The following is an 18543-nucleotide window of genomic DNA, read 5'->3' as shown; positions in this document are numbered from 1 at the left end:
TTATGAGACATCAAGAAACAACAAAATCAAATCAGAAGAATGAAAAAATAAGAGTCTAGATATATCATCTTTCAAGAAATTATCAAGGAAAACTATCCTGATATTTTAGAACCAGAGGACAAAACAGAAATAACAAGAATTTACCAATCACCTCCTAAAAGACAATGAAAACTCTCAGGAATATTATAGCCAAATCAGAGCTCTCCAAAGGTCAAAGAAAAAATATTGCAAACTACCAACAAGAAAAAATTCAAGAGCTAAAATCAGATTAACACAAAATTTAGCAGCTTTTACATTAAAGGATCAGTAGGTTTGGAATATTATATTCTAGAGGGTAAAGGAGCTAGGATTATAACCATGAATTGTCTATCCAGCTAAACTGAGTATAATCCTTCAGAGAAAAAAATGATAATTTAATGAAACAGGACTTTCAAGTATGCTTCAGGGTTGAATAGAACATCTAACTTTCAAATATAAGATTCAAAAGAAGCATAAGATAAACAGGAAAGTGAAATCATAAGAAAGTTATTAATAAGATTAAACTATTTACCTTCCTACATGAGAATTTGATACTTGTAACTTGCAAGAACTTTCTCATTATTAGAAAAGGAATGTATAGACAAAGGGCAAAGGTGTGAGTTGAATATGACGGGTTTATATCTAAAAAAAATAAAATTATAGAATGAGAAAAAGGAATGTACTGGAATAAAGGAAAAGGGAGAGGTAGCAAGAAAGTACTTTTACAGTGAAGGAAAAAATGAAGTGGGCAAGGAATGTTTGAAGCTTACTCTCAATGGAATGGATTCAAATTGGGAATAACATATACACAGAGATAGCTATAGAAATTTATTTTATTCTACCAGAAAGTAGAAGAGAAAGGGTATATGAGAATGAAGGAAAGGAAGATTGGGGGAGGAGGTAGTCAGAAAGAAAATACTTTTGAGGAGGGATAGGGTGAAAAAAGAATAAAATAAATGGGGGAAAAGAGATGGAGGGAAACACAGTTAGTAATCACAACTTAATTTTTTGCAGCAAGTTTCCCTGATAAAAGCTTCATTTCTCAAATATAGAGAACTGAATTGTATTTATAAAAATAAGCCATTATCCAATTGATAAGAGGTCATAAGATATGAATAGAAGGTGTTCAGATAAAAATAAAGCTATAGGCACATGAAGAAATGCTCTAAATCAGTACTGCCTAGAGAAATGCAAATCATAAACAGTTCTGAGGTGTTATCTCATATCTATCAATATTGGCTAATAAACAAATGTTGGAGGGGATGTAGAAAAATTGAAACACTAATAAACTGTTGATGGAATTGTGAAATGATTCAATCAGTCTGTAGAACAATTTGGAATTATGGCCAAAGTACTATAAAACCATATATACCCTTTGACCAAGCAATATCACTATTAAGTGTATATTTCAAGAGATAAAAAACAAAACAAAAAAGAAAAAAAAAGGAAAAGGACCTATATCGATATCAATATCTTTATAACATCTATATCTATAGCAGCTCTTTTTGTAGTTAAAAAAAAAAAAAAAAGAATAGGAAATTGAGGGGATGACCAATAATTGGGGAATGGCTGAATAAGTTGTGGTATGACTGTGATGGAATATCACTGTGCTACAAGAAATGATTAATGAGCAAGATATTCTCAGAAATACCTTGAAAGACTTACATGAACTGATGCAAAGTGAAATGAGCAGAACCATGAGAACCAATGTACATATTAATAGCAATACTATACAATGATCAACAATTCTCAGCAATACAATGATCCAAGACAACTCTGAAGGACTTATAATGAAGAACACTACCTATCCCAAGAAAAAGAACTGGTGGGAGAATGGATATAGATCAAAGTATAATTTTTAAAATTTTTCTTTTTTTTTTCGGGGGGTGGGGTGAGTATACTTTCTTTCACAATTCGACTAATTTAGAAATATGTTTTGCATGACTATATATGTATAACAAATATCAAATTGCTTGGCTTCTCAATGAGGGGGGAGGGAAGGGAAGAAGAGAATTTGAAACTAAAAATTTTTTTTAAATAATGTTAAAAATTATTTTTACATGTAGTTAGGAAAACATAAACTATTAAATAATTTTAATTATTTAAATTAAAGTATTTTACAATACTTAAAGAAAGTATTTTACAATAATAACAATCTATCAAGGTTGTTGTTTGGCTGTGAGGTATGAACACAACAATCCTGAAGACCTCAAAGTCACTACATAAAGAGTCAAGTGGAGAGGCACATAGTAGTTGTGAACAAACTACCACATACTAAGGGGATTAGGACAGCAAGTGGTTAATTATGAGAACTGAGTGAACCACAAATTACTGTTATATTGTGGCCCAATTGTGGAGCTAGCTCATTTCCCTTTCTATTCAATTATGGATTTAGTCCAAGTTCTGTCTTGTGAAAAAACTTTATTCAATTATGGGAATTGGGGGGAAAACCTTATTGTACTGTTTGAATTCTGACCAAATCAACAATCAATCATGACTTCAAAAGACTGTCAATAAAACATAACTCCCATACTCCTACCTACTGACAAAAAAGGCAGAGAATTAAAAATGCAATTTTTATCTTTTGGGGGTGAGGGGAGGCTTGCCTGTACATATTTGCTACTTGAAGAGTGTGTGGGTAGTTATAGATTGGAAAAAAGAGCATCAATAAATGTATTTTATAAAAATTTTTTTATTTTCAAAACATATGCATGGATAATTTTCAACATCCACACTTAAAAAACCTCATGCTCCAAATTTTTTCTCTCGCTTCCTTCCACCCCCTCCCCTAGATGACAAGTAATCTAATATGTTAAACATGTGCAATTCTTCTATACATATTTCCACAATTATGCTGCACAAGAAAAATCAGATTAAAAAGGAAAAAAATGAGAAAGAAAACAAAATGCAAGCAAACAACAAAAAGAGTGAAAATACTAAAAAAAAATTTCATGCAGAGAAGAAACACAAAAAGAAGAAAAGTGAAGCAATTTTATCAGTGTTTTGCTAATCTTATATGTTAGATGCATCTTTAAAAGGCTGTACAAACCAGAAATTTAGCCCATTATACAACCCTTCATTCCTTTGTATACTGAAATATTTTTGTTGATGAAATTCATAAAAATTTTTTCTAAAATAAAAGCAGGGATTACTTTTATTTTTGAAATGTTTATGTAGTTCTCATTATAAGTAATCAAAATCCTATTAAAAACAACAAGTTCTGTTACTTACATTTTACATTTTCTAATAAAACATACTTGGGAAAAAAATCATCATCAATTATAAAGTTAATGAAAATTGCAAATCTTACCTATACTTGCAAAGCTTTCAACTTTTCGGGCAAGTCTATTTTTTTCATGTTCAATCTGATTGATAATTGTTTCAAGATCAGTTTTTAAAACTACTTCATCAGACAATCGTGCCTTTTCTTTATGGCATAAACTTAATTCCTGAAAAGTTACAAATACAAATATTAAATTAGGATTCCTAGAAAAATTTTAAAAACACATTTAAAAATAAAGCCATCAGATACTGTCACAATCATAATTATATAATACTATCACCTATATATTTAAACATATTTGGTAGATTTCCTAAATCAAAAAAATAATATGGCGAGCTAAATATAATAGCATAAAAGAGTGATTTATAACTAAAGCCACATTAAAAGCTATTTCAATAGTTAAAAACAAAAACTCAAAATGTTTTTTTACAAATAAGTAATAGAGCAACTATACTAAATTGTTTAGTTTTCAAGGAGAGAAAGAGTTTGCTTATAAAGGCCAGGAATAGAAAACTCCCACTTTGGATGTTATCCCCCTGAGAGATATTGCTTTAGCTACTAGTGCCACAACTGAGAGAATAAACCTACCCTATTATGTTACCATGACCATGTGTTTCAGCCTTATAAATTTTGAAGATACGTAGCATAGAATAAAGATCAAGTCAACCAGTTTCAAAGGACAATTAGTAATTCTGACCTCACAACCAAAGTAGACAGCAGGATATTATGAGAGCCATTTGATTTGGCCAAAATTCACCTCAGAAACAAATTTAGTAACTATAATTTCATTGACTTGAAGAAAATTAGAGCTAGAATTGATCTAGTCTAAATGATCAAAATAAGAAATCTAAGCTATCAAATTATATTTTAAAAAAATACTCTTAGAGAAATGCAAATTAAATAAACCTCAACATTCCACCTCACAATATCAGATTTGGCAAAACTGACAAAAATAGAAAATGACAGCTGTTGAAGAGGCTGCAGGAAAACAGGTACATTAATGCAGTGTTGGTGAAACTGTGAAAACAATTTGGAACTATGTCTCAAAAGTTACTAACTTAAAATACATGTCTACTCATGTTACACACGTACAACCTATCTACCCTCCCTCTTATTCAATAAACTGCAGTAGCTTCCTACTGCTTCCAGCAACAAATACAAAATGCTCTGATTGGCCTTCAAAGCCCTACACAACCTACCCACATCTATCTTTCCAGTCTTTCTACACTCCACCCAAAATGGACTCATTTTCCAGTGACATGTGCCTCCTGGCTGTTCCACAAACAAAATGCTCCATCTCCTGGCTCCAGGCATTCTCTATGGCTTTCCTGCATGCCTCCTCTGCTCCAGCTACTGACCTCCTTGGAGTCCTTTAAATCCTAACTAAAACCCTTCCTTCCACAGAAAGACTTCCCCAACTCCTCTCTCTGTTAATTATTTCTGGTTCCTAATGTATAGCTTGCTTTGTATATTTGTTTGCATGTTGTCTGCACCTTTAGAGATAAGTTCCTTGAGGACAGGGACTGTCTTTCACCTTTTGGTATTTTCAAGCACTTAGAATAGTGCCAGACAAACAGTAGGTACTTAATAAATGTTTATTGAATAGTTGGTTGATTAAATACCCTTTCACTTATAGAAAGGGCTAAGACTATAAACTCCAAAAAGATCAAAAGAAAAAAGAAACAATATGTACAAAAATATTTATAGCAGCTCTTTTAGTATTGGAAAGAACTGGAAACTAGGGAGATGGCCATCAATCAGTAAATTATAGTATAAGAATGAAATACTGCTGTGTTGGAAAAGATAAAAAGTTTGGTTTCAAGAACAACTGTGGCTACTTATATGAATTGATATAAAGTGAGCAAAACTAGGAGGATGAACTAAACAGTAAAAACTCCATGAAAATAAAGAACCTTGAAATACTTCAGAATTCTGCCCAATGCCGTGTTTAACCATGATTCTTCAAGACCAGTGATGCAGCACAGTACCCCACCAGTTTAGAGCAGGACTGCCTATAGCACAGATTCACACCCTCACTCACTTCTGGGTATGGCCAGTGGAAAAATGTATGTTTGTTTAGAAAAGGTTTTCCCTCCAATCTAACAACCCCTCTCTGCTTCCTTGCCCTTAATGGATTAGCCTCTAGCATTTACAAGATCAAAGGTCATATTCTATAAAACATCCACCCAACCCAAACTCAGGAGTTCCTTGGGACATTTTGGTACAACACAGAACAAACTGGCATGACATTTACAGTGGAACTGATACATGAAGAACAAAAACAATTATTTATGCTTTCACGCAATATTTCTCCATCTTATGGAGACATTAACACCATCACTGGACCTGGATCATGGAATATTAGCAAATAGTTAAGAGTTTCCATGTCCCCAATATTGACACATAACCAGAGAAATAAAGTCAGGTTGGTTACACTGGTTCTATTTTAAATAGCTATGCAATAAGGAACCACAAAGTTGGCGGTAATCAAAGCCTTTTAGACATAGAAATTCTTCCAATTCCATTGCCTGTAAAATAAACTTTACTATCTATAGAGAAAAATCTCTTATGCTCTGGAGAACGATCCAAAAAATCCGAAAACAGACCATATTGCAAAGCCAGTATGGGATGTGACAATACTACAGAATAATGGCAACTTTGGCTCCCTCTAAAATGAACAAGGTTTTTATAACTTTGAGGATCATAGAAATGATTATATGATTAATAGCATTGCTTTCATTTCTAAAAAAGCCTATGTAGAAATAGAACAGTTGGCAGGAATAATTGTTTAGTACAAATTTGCCTCAGACAGATCCAAATGCTTATTATCCTGGGAGTCAGTAGTGAAGGGTAGAAAAAGCACTAAATCTGTAGTCAAGAGACTTTGCTTCAAATGCCAGTTCTGATACCATTTCTGTATAATCTTAAACAAGACACATAACTTTTTGGCTTTCAGTGTTCTCATCCCCAAACTGAATCAACTAAATAGAGGATGGCCTCTTGGGCTCCTTTCAGTATTAGATCTCTATTCCCGTAATGCTTTCCTTGTAGTGTATACAATCCCCAACACAAAACAGGGTCAATGCATGTAATCGACTAGCAACTGAACACATCAGGAGGTCAAGTGAAAAAGGCTCACTGGAGTCCAATTACACAAAGGATATTTCATCTTCTTAAATGAGTTGATGCAAACTTGTTATCTCTAAACAAACAGTTCACTCTATGTAAGTTTAAACATTAAAAACACAAAGTAAGAAAAATTTACTAACTTCAGTAAAAAAAAAAAATCATCATTTAAAATATGAACTTACCATTTTAAGTTTTGCTATTGTTTCTTCATGGGCCCTCATTTCACACTGAAGTCTTTTAATTTCTAGCTGAGAAAAAAAAAGTTGGTAATAAGTTTCAAAAATGTTTAAGATATTAAATTTAAATCATGATGAAAAAAACCACTGAGTCACCTTAATAATTCTTGCAACCTTTCACTTGAAGCTCTCCCCAAATATGTTCAACAAAGAGAAACAAAGGTGAATATTTTCTTGAAAGTCAGGCTGCAGCTGTATGATCTTTTAAGAGTTAGCATTATCAAAAAGTAGGTGTCATCCTTCATCTATCCAGATTTTTAATCTTTTATCTCCTAGGATTTTCTCAAAGGCACATTCCAAAAGTATGAAATGGAACACAATAATAGACTCTGCAATTTTCTAGTTAAAAGTTTACATGTGGAGGCAGCTAGGTGGTGCAGTGGATAGAGCACCAGCCCTGAAGTCAGGAGAACCTGAGTTCAAATCTGATCTCAGACACTTAACACTTCCAAGATGTGTGACCCTGGGCAAGTCACTTAATCCCAATTGCCTCAGAGGAAAAAAAAAGTTTACATGTGCCATTTCTTTATTTTTCTCCTATTTCATATTATCATTTCTTTTCCACCTTCTATTTCTGAACCAGATTTTTTGCACCACAATTTGGAGAACACAAAATTATATATCAGGATATGCATTACTGTCTTTCTGAAGTGTCTATGCCTACTCTCCTTAGACTAAACACTAGGAGGAACTAAAAGCACCTCTTTCCCAAAAGGATGGCAGTTTTGAAATTCTCTTTCTTATTCATCTTAGAAAAGGTTTTGGTTTTTCTACTCAGCAACAATCAGGAAATCATATGTAACTAGAAATTTCTCCAGAGCTCTATATTATATTTTGGTCAAGGCTTGGAGTATTTCTGTTTTGGGTCTTTTCTCAAGGTCATAACACAGAACCAGACAGATAGCAAAGCATTTTCTTTGAAGGACAGCTAGCTCAAGGCTGGTTCTTCAGGAAAGGGGAACCACTCCTCAACTAGATGAATTAGGTAGAAAAGAACTTTTTTCAGGCAGCACTTCTTTTTCAAAGACAGACTTCCCCTTCCTATCACTAATAATGATGACACAACCCCAACAACAACCACTGGGTAGTACTGAACTATACTGAAAAGGTTGGGAAGAAGGAGAAGAGTTTCTTTGTAGAAGCATCACCTCCGCCTGTGTTCCAACACTGATGTAAGGGATAGGGGAAAATCACATCCTTCATCCAAGGCAAGTTTTCCTACTATTGGCAATAAGGGAATAGCTCCAAATCAACTTCGCCATAGGAAAACAGCTGGGCTGTTTTCAAGATAAATAATATGCAATAGGGATGAATGACTGAGATATAGTCATATTTAAGACATACAGATAGTGCTATCATTTGAATAACAGAATTAAAAATACAGGTCTTACTATTCAACCTCAGCACAGTCACAGTTTTGTTTTGTTTTGTTTTTCACTTTTCATACAAATTTAAGGTCTAGGAACCATAACAGTTGGAATAAAAATCACAACTTAAAATAGAGTAAAATGCTACAATTATTGTGTGGTTGGAATTCCAGCAACTTGAAACTTTCACAAGAACAACTAACCTAGAATTAAATTCAATCACCACAATCTTTTTTTTTTTTCTCAAAGACTATTTACTTCAACTTTACCAACAAACAAACCAAAACATTTACTAAGCATCTGCCAAATATAAGGCTGTTAAGAAGATTAAAAATAGGAAATTTATACTCTATTTGATCAGACTACCTTTCTTCTAAAAAAAAAACAAAAAAAAAACAAACAAAAAAAAAAAACACCTGATTTTATTTTACAGACAACAAATGTGATTTTTTTTTTTTTCCAGTTCTGCCCTAGGATATAGTTTTAAGTATAAGTAGTAGTTTTAAATATAAGTTGGAAGAAATTATATATAGGTTAAAAAATAATTTTCCCATTGCCTCCATCACTCCATAATCTCTTCCCCTTTGAATTTCATTCTGATAAAATTGTTCACCCAACCAAGAGCCACAGGTCATTCTCCCTCCTTTCCCAAGAAGTTCAATACCTTACTACCTTCTTTTTTTTAATTCTTATACTGGAGGACTTGAAAAATATTCATTGATGAACCTTTAACTCCTAATTCCTTAATCTCTTCAAATTCCATTATTATTTCTGCACACCACATCCGCTTTATTCAGGAACTGAATAATAGGAATAGTCACTAATAGTCATTGGTCACTGTCATAAAATTAGTGGAACCTCTATAGGCTACACAAGGAATTACATTCTTAAATCCTTGCCAATAAAGAATTTTAGATTTTAATATTAAGAAATGAAACAGAACCAAGATAAGTGACTGGTACTGGGAGAGAAGGCTCAATTGCAGGCATATCTTCAATCATATTAAGTCATATTCTATTATGGGCACACTGCTCCTTCCACAATCTCCTGCTGGCAAACTGGCTGATGCTTCTTGGGCATCTTGAGAAGTGAAGGAAGCTAGTATGATTATTCAAAACCCCATATTCCTAAACCTTTACCCTGAAACTGCTTCCAAATTCCTTCAGACAATTAAATTACTTTGGGTTTATTCCTGGGTCTGTGCATTTCATTTTCCAAGAATTCTGAGCCTTAGTCCCCAGGTCAGACAGCAGCTGAGAGGCATTAGATCTGTAAGCCACCATATTGGCTAAGTCATGCCTGGCCTAGAACAAAAGGCCACACTCTCTCCTACGACTTCTATCTGTCTGACTCCTCTTCCTCAGTACCTTTGGCTGAATCTTCACTCAGTTCATATATAACAATGATGGTTGTAGCCCAAAATTCTGCCCTTTTTTCTCTCTTAACCAAAGGGGCTCTGGACTCTTTTGACAGTTTGGCAATAACTATGGATCCTTTTTCAGAATATATATAGAGATTACAAAAGAAACCAATTACATTAAAATATAGTTATCAAAAACAATTTTTAAAATCTAGTTACATAGTGTCTGCTCTAATTATTAAGTCTGTGCCAGTGATTCTTGATCTACACATCTAGCCCTAATCTCTCTCCAGAGCTCCAATCTTGTATCACACCAAACTGCCTCTTGGAGATATCTATCTTGAACTGGATGTCCCATAGACAAGTCAAATTCAATATGTCCAAAACAAAATTCACCAGTCTTTCCCCCAAGCCCTCCCCTCGTCTAAATATCTTATTATTTTTATAAACAGATGACTATTTTTCCAGTCACCAAGGCTGACTTCCTGAGTCATCTTCGACTCCATTTTACTCCTATTCCTCTCTCATATCCAATCTGTTGCCACATCTTATTTCTACCTTCACATCTCTTGTGGAATTCTTCTTCTTTCCACCATTAATGACCAAAACTTGAGCTTCCTCCATTTCTTGTTATGCCTTAGCTCTTCTATGCCAATTAGTTCTAACTATAACTCCAACTTTCCTCCACCCTCAGGACTTTTTTTTTTAGTCCACTGCCTTTTCTCTAATCTTACTTTCCCCTCTTCCCAAGCATGACTTTATAACTAACCCATCCAACACTACTCTCCACTCACAGACTCCTCACTTCCTTATTCCATCACCATATGATGTGCCAAACACCAAGCCTGAATTATTATTATTTTTTTTATTATAGCTTTTTATTTACAAGATATATGCATGGGTAATTTTTCAGCATTGACAATTGCAAAACCTTTTGTTCCAACTTTTTCCCTCCTTCCCCCAGATGGCAGATTGACCAATACATGCTAAATATGTTTAAGTATAAATTAAATACAATATATATGTATACATGTCCAAACAGTTATTTTGCTGTACAAAAAAAAAAAATCGGACTTTGAAATAGTATACTATTAGCCTATGAAGGAAATCAAAAATGCAGGCGGACAAAAATAGAGGGATTGGGAATTCTATGTAGTGGTTTATAGTCATCTCCCAGAGTTCTTTCACTGGGTGCAGCTAGTTCAATTCATTACTGCTCTATTGGAACTGATTTGGTTCATCTCATTGTTGAAGATGGCCACGTCCATCACAATTGATCATCATATACTATTGTTGTTGAAGTATATAATGATTTCCTGGTCCTGCTCATTTCACTTAGCATCAGTTCATATAAGTCTCTCCAACCAAGCCTGAATTATTTACAAAATTCCTGCTTCTGTTCTTATTTAGAGTACTGGAGGCAGTCCGACAACAGGATAGATAGGATCCACAATAAACTTACATCATCTCATTGCACCTAAGACACCTTTGTGCAGCAGGGAAACTATTTCACTTCCTTTTACTTGATTCTCTGTTCCATTCCCCACAGAACTATTCCAAATCTTCCCTTCTTCCTCAAATCCCAATAGCCTCTCCTCTTCCCAACCCCTCAGCTAAGGTTCTCACCACATGCTCTACTAAGAAAACAGACACATATGTTTTGGGTTTGTTTACTCCTTTTCCCTTCCTTTCAAAACCCCTTGACATTATCCTTTCACTCCCTTCTCCTTTACTTCACTTGTTTATAATTATTTTTAAAATTTATTTTATTATAGCTTTTTATTTACAAAACATATGCATGGGTAATTTTCCAATATTGACTCTTGCAAAACCTTCTGTTCCAAATTTTCCCCTCCTTCCCCTCACCCCCTCCCAATACATGTTAAATGTTAAAATATATGTTAAGTCCAATATATGTGTGTATATATATATATATATATATTTATACAGTTATCTTGATGCACAAGAAAAACTGGATCTAGAAAGAAAAAAAACCTGAGAAGGAAAACAAAAATACAAGCAAACAATAACAGAAAGAATGAAAATACTTGCTTATAATTGTAATTATAAGCAAATTAAGTGGCCTTCCTCATGCAATGTCAAACTCTCTACATATAAATTCTCTATTCTCTCTCTGAATCCAGATTATCCCATAAATCATCTACTTTGTCTAATTTTCAGTCTCTCCCACTATTAGTTCCTTCCTAGCAACCCACAAATATGCCCAAGTACCCTCTATCCTTAAAAATACTTTTACAAGAACTTACTACTCCCTCAAATTATTGTTAATCAATAAACAAGCATTTATTAAGTCCATGTTCAGTTTATACTTCTTTTCCCTTTCTCAAACTCTTAGAAAAACTGTCACCCCTCCTAGCCTCCTCTCTTCCCATTTACTTCTCAAGCTTTTACAATCTAGTTTAAAGTTGCCAGTGATGTCTTAATTACCACATCTAATGATTTTTTTCAGTCTTTCTTTTTCCTTCTCTTCCTACTTGCAAATGACCATCACCTCTTCCTTAATACTTTCTCTGCTTCTTTAGTACTTAGGACATTAGCCTTATGGTTCTTATTCTAATCTCAATATTCCTCAATCTCTATTACCATCTCATCACCTAAATTATATGTTGTAATTGCAGGTATACCTGGTGACTCTGTCCTGGGCCTGGTTTCCTTTTCTTCCTTTTCTACTTCTCTAAAAAATAATTTTAGCACTGAAATAATTATCTTTATAATTGTAAAACTCTCTTGCTCAGAACATTTCCTAAACAATTCCAAATAAATGGAACTTAAAAATTAAAAGTATTTTTATTACCTCAGCTTCCACAAGTTGTTTATCTGTACTCTCAAGAATTTCTTCTCTATGTCTTTCCATCTGATGTGCAATATGATCTATTTCATTCAATCTACGAGAGAGTGTTTCATTTTTGTTACTTAAAGTCAGAACCTCACTGGTTACAGTCTTTTTGCTATCCAAGAGTTCTTGAATACGATTCTCCAGGTCTCTATTTGTTTGCTGAAGAAAATCAATCTAAAAAGAATGTATAATAATATATAAAATTACTATTAGACTATTACATCTCTAAAATACATTATTCTGCATATTACAACATTGAAAAGGATTTATGAAATAAAAAATTATGCTGAAGGATTAATTTTACAAATTTGATTTGTCTCAAGTTTAGTAAAAAATGTCTTTACTAAAATTTTTCAGAAAGAAGATAAGAGTGAATAAGCTTCTCAGCAGCACAGACAAGTGAGAAAATAACTAATACTAATAACTAAATAATAATTTATAATATAATAATAAATAATAAAATAACTAAAATACTAATAAAACTATCATGCCACTTACCTTCATTGCTACCTGATCTGCTTAGTATACCAACTTATGACTGGATCTGTGACATGAATCACATCTTATCCAGGAAGAATGCTTAAGATTTACTACTATTATTTTCTTGTTTTTCCCTTGTACCTCTCCCTAGTAGCCTCTATATCCAAACAGTGGCAAAGATTCCAAAGAGGGTAAAGCATAAATTCTTAATTTTTAACATAATCTTTTCCAAATTAATTGAACAACAAATTACAGCTAAAAAGACATTAAATCCATTACCTGAATATTCAAGTGAGTAATGAGCTTCTCATTATTCTGATTTCTGGACTCCAGAGACAAAACATCATGTGAGCGACCACCATCAAGTGCAACTGATAGCCGTTCTATTTCCCGATCTCTTAGTTCAATCTGAGACATAATTTCCATTATTTTAAAGTGTTTATTCTTATTTATATTATATTATATTTTATTCAGCAGAAACTTTTACTGAATATAGCCAACTACCAAAAGCCCCCAAAATACAAAGTTTATCAAGTATTTATATAATTTGTCACCTAAAAAATATACAATTATCAATGAAAAACATCCTCAAAACAAAATGTATCAAAAAATTCTGACTATGAAAATATTTCAAAAGAAATGTTTTCTACATAATTTTAGTCCCTTCTTTTTACAACCCTCATTTTAATTCAGTTTGTCTTTTTTTTTTATTCTTGGATCCTACTGTAATATAATTTTTTCCTTAGCAATAGTTTCTATTCCATGTAGAAATTCCTCAAATAATACAGTTGAAAAAAAAAGAGAAGCGTGACTGCATTGAATTATGCAAATTCAATTAAACATTTCTTATTTAGATGCTGAAAAAAAAGGATCATCAGGTGAACCCCTAAATCTATACTTCAGAGTTAGTTTTTGGTCCCATTAATACTAAATAAAAAAATTGGCAAGTCATTCAATCCAATCCAATCCAACAAACATTTATCAAGTACCCCTATATTAAAGGCACTGGGTTATCTACTGGAGGCACAATGAAAGAATGACAAAATGCCCTTAGTTTCACAGAGCTGATCCACTGAAGGAATGATTTCTCTATACTTGAGTTTCTTTAGCAAAATGAAATAAAAATACATACTTCACATAGTGAAGGCTGATCGGTTTACATTTGCAAAATACTTTGGGAAAAGGGGAAAATATTAATAATAAATGTGAAATATCAGTAAGTTAATTATTAACTATTAATATAACTTACTATTTAACATATATCTATATTTTATAAAATCCTCTGTAAAATATTCATTTGTTAACCTATTACTACTAGGTCTTTGCTTTTTAAGACAGTTTTATCCAAATACTGCAAAAAGTATTTTACAAGCTCATTATAATTACCTAAGTCAGAATTGAGCCTAAGATAGCAAACTGATAATTTATAAGTAATGTGGTCCTTCCTAGATTTTGTACTTCACAGGAAACTATTTTATAACATCAATAGATTTTGGAGAGAAAAAAACACAAGATGAGAATAGTGAGAAATGATTTAACAAAAATAGCTACAGGATTTAAAGGAAAAAAAGGTTCACATCGTAAACAAAAAGTTTTGTTTGATATACACACCCCACCAATATTTTAATGCAAATAAACAAAAAAGAGTATGATTAGATGATCTTTAAAATTTTATTGATATTATTCCAACAATAATGTCTAATAATTGCTTTATAATTCTAAAATTCTATGACTTTCAGGGAAAAAAAGCTATATAAAATTATAGTAATGATATTATAAAGCAAAAACAAACTGTATTCACAAATACCTACAACATGCCTATTGTAGGCACTATATTAAGCACTAATATGAAATCCTACCTGTTTGCAAGAATTATCCAATGCGTTTTCAACAACAGCTAACTTGCCCTGTAAGTGACATATTTCTTCTTGAAGCTCAAAGATTCTGAAACACATTTGTGAATAACTATAAATAATTTTTGAAGAACACAAAGTAACCAAAAAAAATTCATTTTATATAAAAACTGAGATTATATTAGATCATCACTGATATAACTTCTAGCCCAAAATTCCATTATCATATGAAAACAATTTGTTTTATAAATTTATTTTGATAAAGCAGACTAAAGAGAATAAAAATGGAAAAATGAGGTGATTAAACAGATCATTAAGTCAAGAACCCACCAAACCTTATCTACAACTTGGTTTTGGATTTGCATTATCTGAAGAACTACTTCAATTCTAATTATTTAAATTACTAAACATAGATGCAAAAAAAAAAAAATATGAAAATAGTCTGGCCCACTTTGTTATTGCCATTAGAAAACTTATAAGTCTTTCATTTGCTGATTCTTAATAATATTTTCCAGAGATGCCTCATGGAGCAACAGAGTATGTGGCTGAAATGAGCAATACTTGGGTGTAGATTCTGGCTCATACCCTTCCTTGCTGGGTGACCTCTGGGACCAAGCCATCACACTTCTTCACTTCCCTTTAAGTCAATTCCCTGATCTGTAAAATGAGGGAATTGTTTTCTAAGGCTCTTTTCAGCTTCAACTAGGATTCAACATTGCTTTCACTGCTCTCTCCATGCTTGTATACACAATGAAGTCATTAACTATACCAAGTACACCAAGTTAAATGTTCTCTTAGTTTGGAATTTGTTCACTTTCTCAGATTTTTTTAAACAAATATATCCTCTGCAAAGGCATGTCACTCACAATTTTTTTTTTTTTTTTGCTGAGGCAATTGGGCTTAAGTGACTTGCTCAGGGTCACAACAGCTAGGAAGTGTTGAGTGAGATCAAATTTGAACTCAGTTCCTCCTGACTTCAGGGCTGGTGCTCTATCCACTGCACCATCTAGCGGCCCCTCTCGTGAAAATTTTTTTGTGAGAAAGAGAGCACAGACAGAAAACATAAGACAATAATATTCCTAAAACATTTTCTTTTTGGACCTAAGATATTAAAAGAGGATGGCCTCTACTAAAATGGGTAGCTATTTTATCAAAATAGGAGAATATTTATAATCGGATTTTTTCTTTTTTAATATTAGTTTCTCTGGGGTGGTAAATGAAACTCAGCTTATAAGAACTGCTGATTCAGGACTGAAGAATAACTATACACTTAAATTTACTTCTATTCTCAATCTGAATATATGTTGTGACTATAAAATAGAGTGTGAGGTAATGGTAAGGAACAGCAAACATAAATAGTAAACATGTTTATGACAATATGAATGGATATACACTTCAACAACAACACTACATGATCAATTCTGATGGACGTGGTTCTCTTAAACAATGAGAGGATCCAAATCAGTTCCATTTGATCTGTAATGAACAGAACCAGCTAACCCAGAGAAAGAACACTGGGAAATGAGTATGGACCACAACATAACATTTCCACTCTTTTTTCTGTTAATGTTTGCTTGCATTTTTGGTTTTTTCTTCTCAGGTTATTTTTACATTTTTTCTAAATCCAATCTTTCCTGTGCAACAAGATAACTATATACATATGTATATATATATTGTATTTAACATATACTTTAACATATTTAACATATATGGGACTACCTGCCATCTAGGGGAGGGGATGGGGAGAAGGAGGGGAAAAGTTGGAACAGGAGGTTTTGCAAGGGTCAATGTTGAAAAATTACCCATGCATATGGTTTGTATATGAAAAGCTTAATAACAAAAAATAAAATTTAAAAAAACAATATGAATGGAAACAAATTGGGGGAAACACAATATAAGCGTAAAAAAGGCCAAAATTTTTAGCCACAAAGAAATATTCACACTTAATAACCATAACACATTTTGAACAGATTAAGGTAACTAAGACAATAACAAACAAACAAATGAACAAACAAAAACCCCCCAAAACAAAATCCAACAGCAAGAAAACCCAGAAAAGCAGTACATCAAAGTTGCATAATTCAGTTTCTAATAGTATGAAGCTAAAATTGTAGCAGAAAATTCACCTTAATCACATCTAACCAATATTCTCATTAAAAACTTATTTCCAGATTGCTATGTATGGGAACCAAGGGAAAAATTAAGGCAAATGAAATAGAAAAGTTTTCCCTTCATAGGGTTTAACTTGTCAAAGCGAAGTTTAACTATAATAACAATTTCTACTAAGATCAGTTCAAAATTTATTCCCTTCTCTTAATCATTTTTTTTTTTCATACTAGCTAGCTAACACTGAGAAAAATGTTAAGGAACAAAGATTTTTCTGATATGTGAGTAGAGATGATATCTATCATTAGTGGAGATGACAATTAGTTTCTACATGAAACAATTAGGATACTGAAACTTCATCTTTTTAAAAGCTAAAACATAAAAATATTATCAAATAGCTGTCCTGAAATAAAAGGTTAAACTATAAAGCATATCATCATTTATTATCATTATAAAACTATTTCTTCTAGATACCTATTATCTGCCACCTGCAGAAGGTCTGCAATATAGGGATCATTTGGCTGAGGAACTGGATACGCACTGATTCCAGATGGGGGTACAGGCTGATCAATCTGCATACGCTGACGCCTAAAAGGAATACCTCTCTTCCTACCACCTAGAAAAATAAAAGTATATTTTTCAAAATCAAGACAAAAACTCATCATAGAACAACTTACATAAAGTACTATTTTGTTAAAAAATATTTCTCTAGTCTACAGATTATATTATTACTTTATTAGAGCAAATTATTTCTCTCATAAAGCTGATGCCCATTTATACAAGAAAACAGGTTCTTGGAAACATCACAGTGAAATGTCATAAAAAGGAAACAAGAAGCACTACTAAATTTGTCTATCTGCATGTTTAATATATCCCAGATGATCTCATTTTACTACCATATGGCATCTCCCAGTGTGTATTGATGTATTGTTATTAATACTATATTACCTGATATTTATACAGCACATCATAGTTAACAAAGTCATAAACATATATTATTCTACTTAATCCCTAATGTAACTCTTTGAGAGAAGGCAAAGTCATAAACATATATTATTCTATTTAATCCCTAATGTAACTCTTTGAGAGAAGGCAAATATTACTTCCATTTTATAGTTTAGAAAAGCTAAAAGAAGTTTGTTGATTTACTGTTTCATATAGCTAATAAGCAGTAATGACTTGGAAAAATTCTCAAATGAGCAAAGAAAAAGCACTAGAAATTAAATACAAGCATTTTAGATAATGTTGAATGAATGAAGTGATAAAATGTGGAATAGCAAAAAATGGGAACTGCATGTACTAGATAACATTCAGCATTTGATTTAATTTAAAAAAGTATTTGTTAAATATAATTTTATATTTCTTAAGCTAATATGTTATACTTTTAATTGGCTAAGTCTGACTTACTTATAGCTATTGTACATTATAAATATAAACTCTTATAGTTCCCATTTCACATTTAAAAACAGGAAGGCCAAAGGCAGAAAGTAGTAACATAAAAAAGTTGATATAGATACCTTGTTGACTTATTTTTTATCTTTATTCTTTTTTTCTTATTTTTTTATTCTTTAAAATGGTGCACTAATAGATACTAAGTATGAGTTTTCCATCAGGCTGCAAGATTCTGAGGAACCCAAATTAGCCATTCTCCCATTTTCAGGGGTATTGTGCCTCAAGGAGAATTAATTTCATTCATTACAGGTGATATGCCCAAGTATTAGTCAGCTAGCATTTATTAAGTTCCTATTATGTGACTGGAACTGTGCTAAGTCCTGAAGATAAGTGTGAAATGCTTCTTCCAGCCATAGTACTACAACATGTGATAGCTGAAAACAAGCAGGTTTTCTTGGTAGG

General features: G+C 32.5%; 1 protein-coding gene across 2 annotated transcripts in view; it reads right to left on the bottom strand.

Annotated features, from left to right (window-relative positions):
- Positions 1 to 18543, bottom strand: part of CEP135 (centrosomal protein 135) — a 94628-nt gene that overhangs the window by 64228 nt on the left and 11857 nt on the right. For both annotated transcript variants that reach the window (XM_031941784.1, XM_023505997.2), the window contains exons 6-11: positions 17164 to 17305; positions 14590 to 14674; positions 13010 to 13138; positions 12209 to 12424; positions 6613 to 6678; positions 3329 to 3467 (exon numbers count right to left, since the gene is read on the bottom strand). In XM_031941784.1, coding sequence (XP_031797644.1) covers positions 3329 to 3467; positions 6613 to 6678; positions 12209 to 12424; positions 13010 to 13138; positions 14590 to 14674; positions 17164 to 17305 — 777 coding nt within the window. The remainder of the gene's footprint in view (positions 1 to 3328; positions 3468 to 6612; positions 6679 to 12208; positions 12425 to 13009; positions 13139 to 14589; positions 14675 to 17163; positions 17306 to 18543) is intronic.

The sequence above is a fragment of the Sarcophilus harrisii genome, chromosome 6 (assembly GCF_902635505.1).
Source record: "Sarcophilus harrisii chromosome 6, mSarHar1.11, whole genome shotgun sequence".
NCBI lineage: Eukaryota > Metazoa > Chordata > Mammalia > Dasyuromorphia > Dasyuridae > Sarcophilus > Sarcophilus harrisii.
This window is presented reverse-complemented; position numbering and strand designations above follow the sequence as displayed.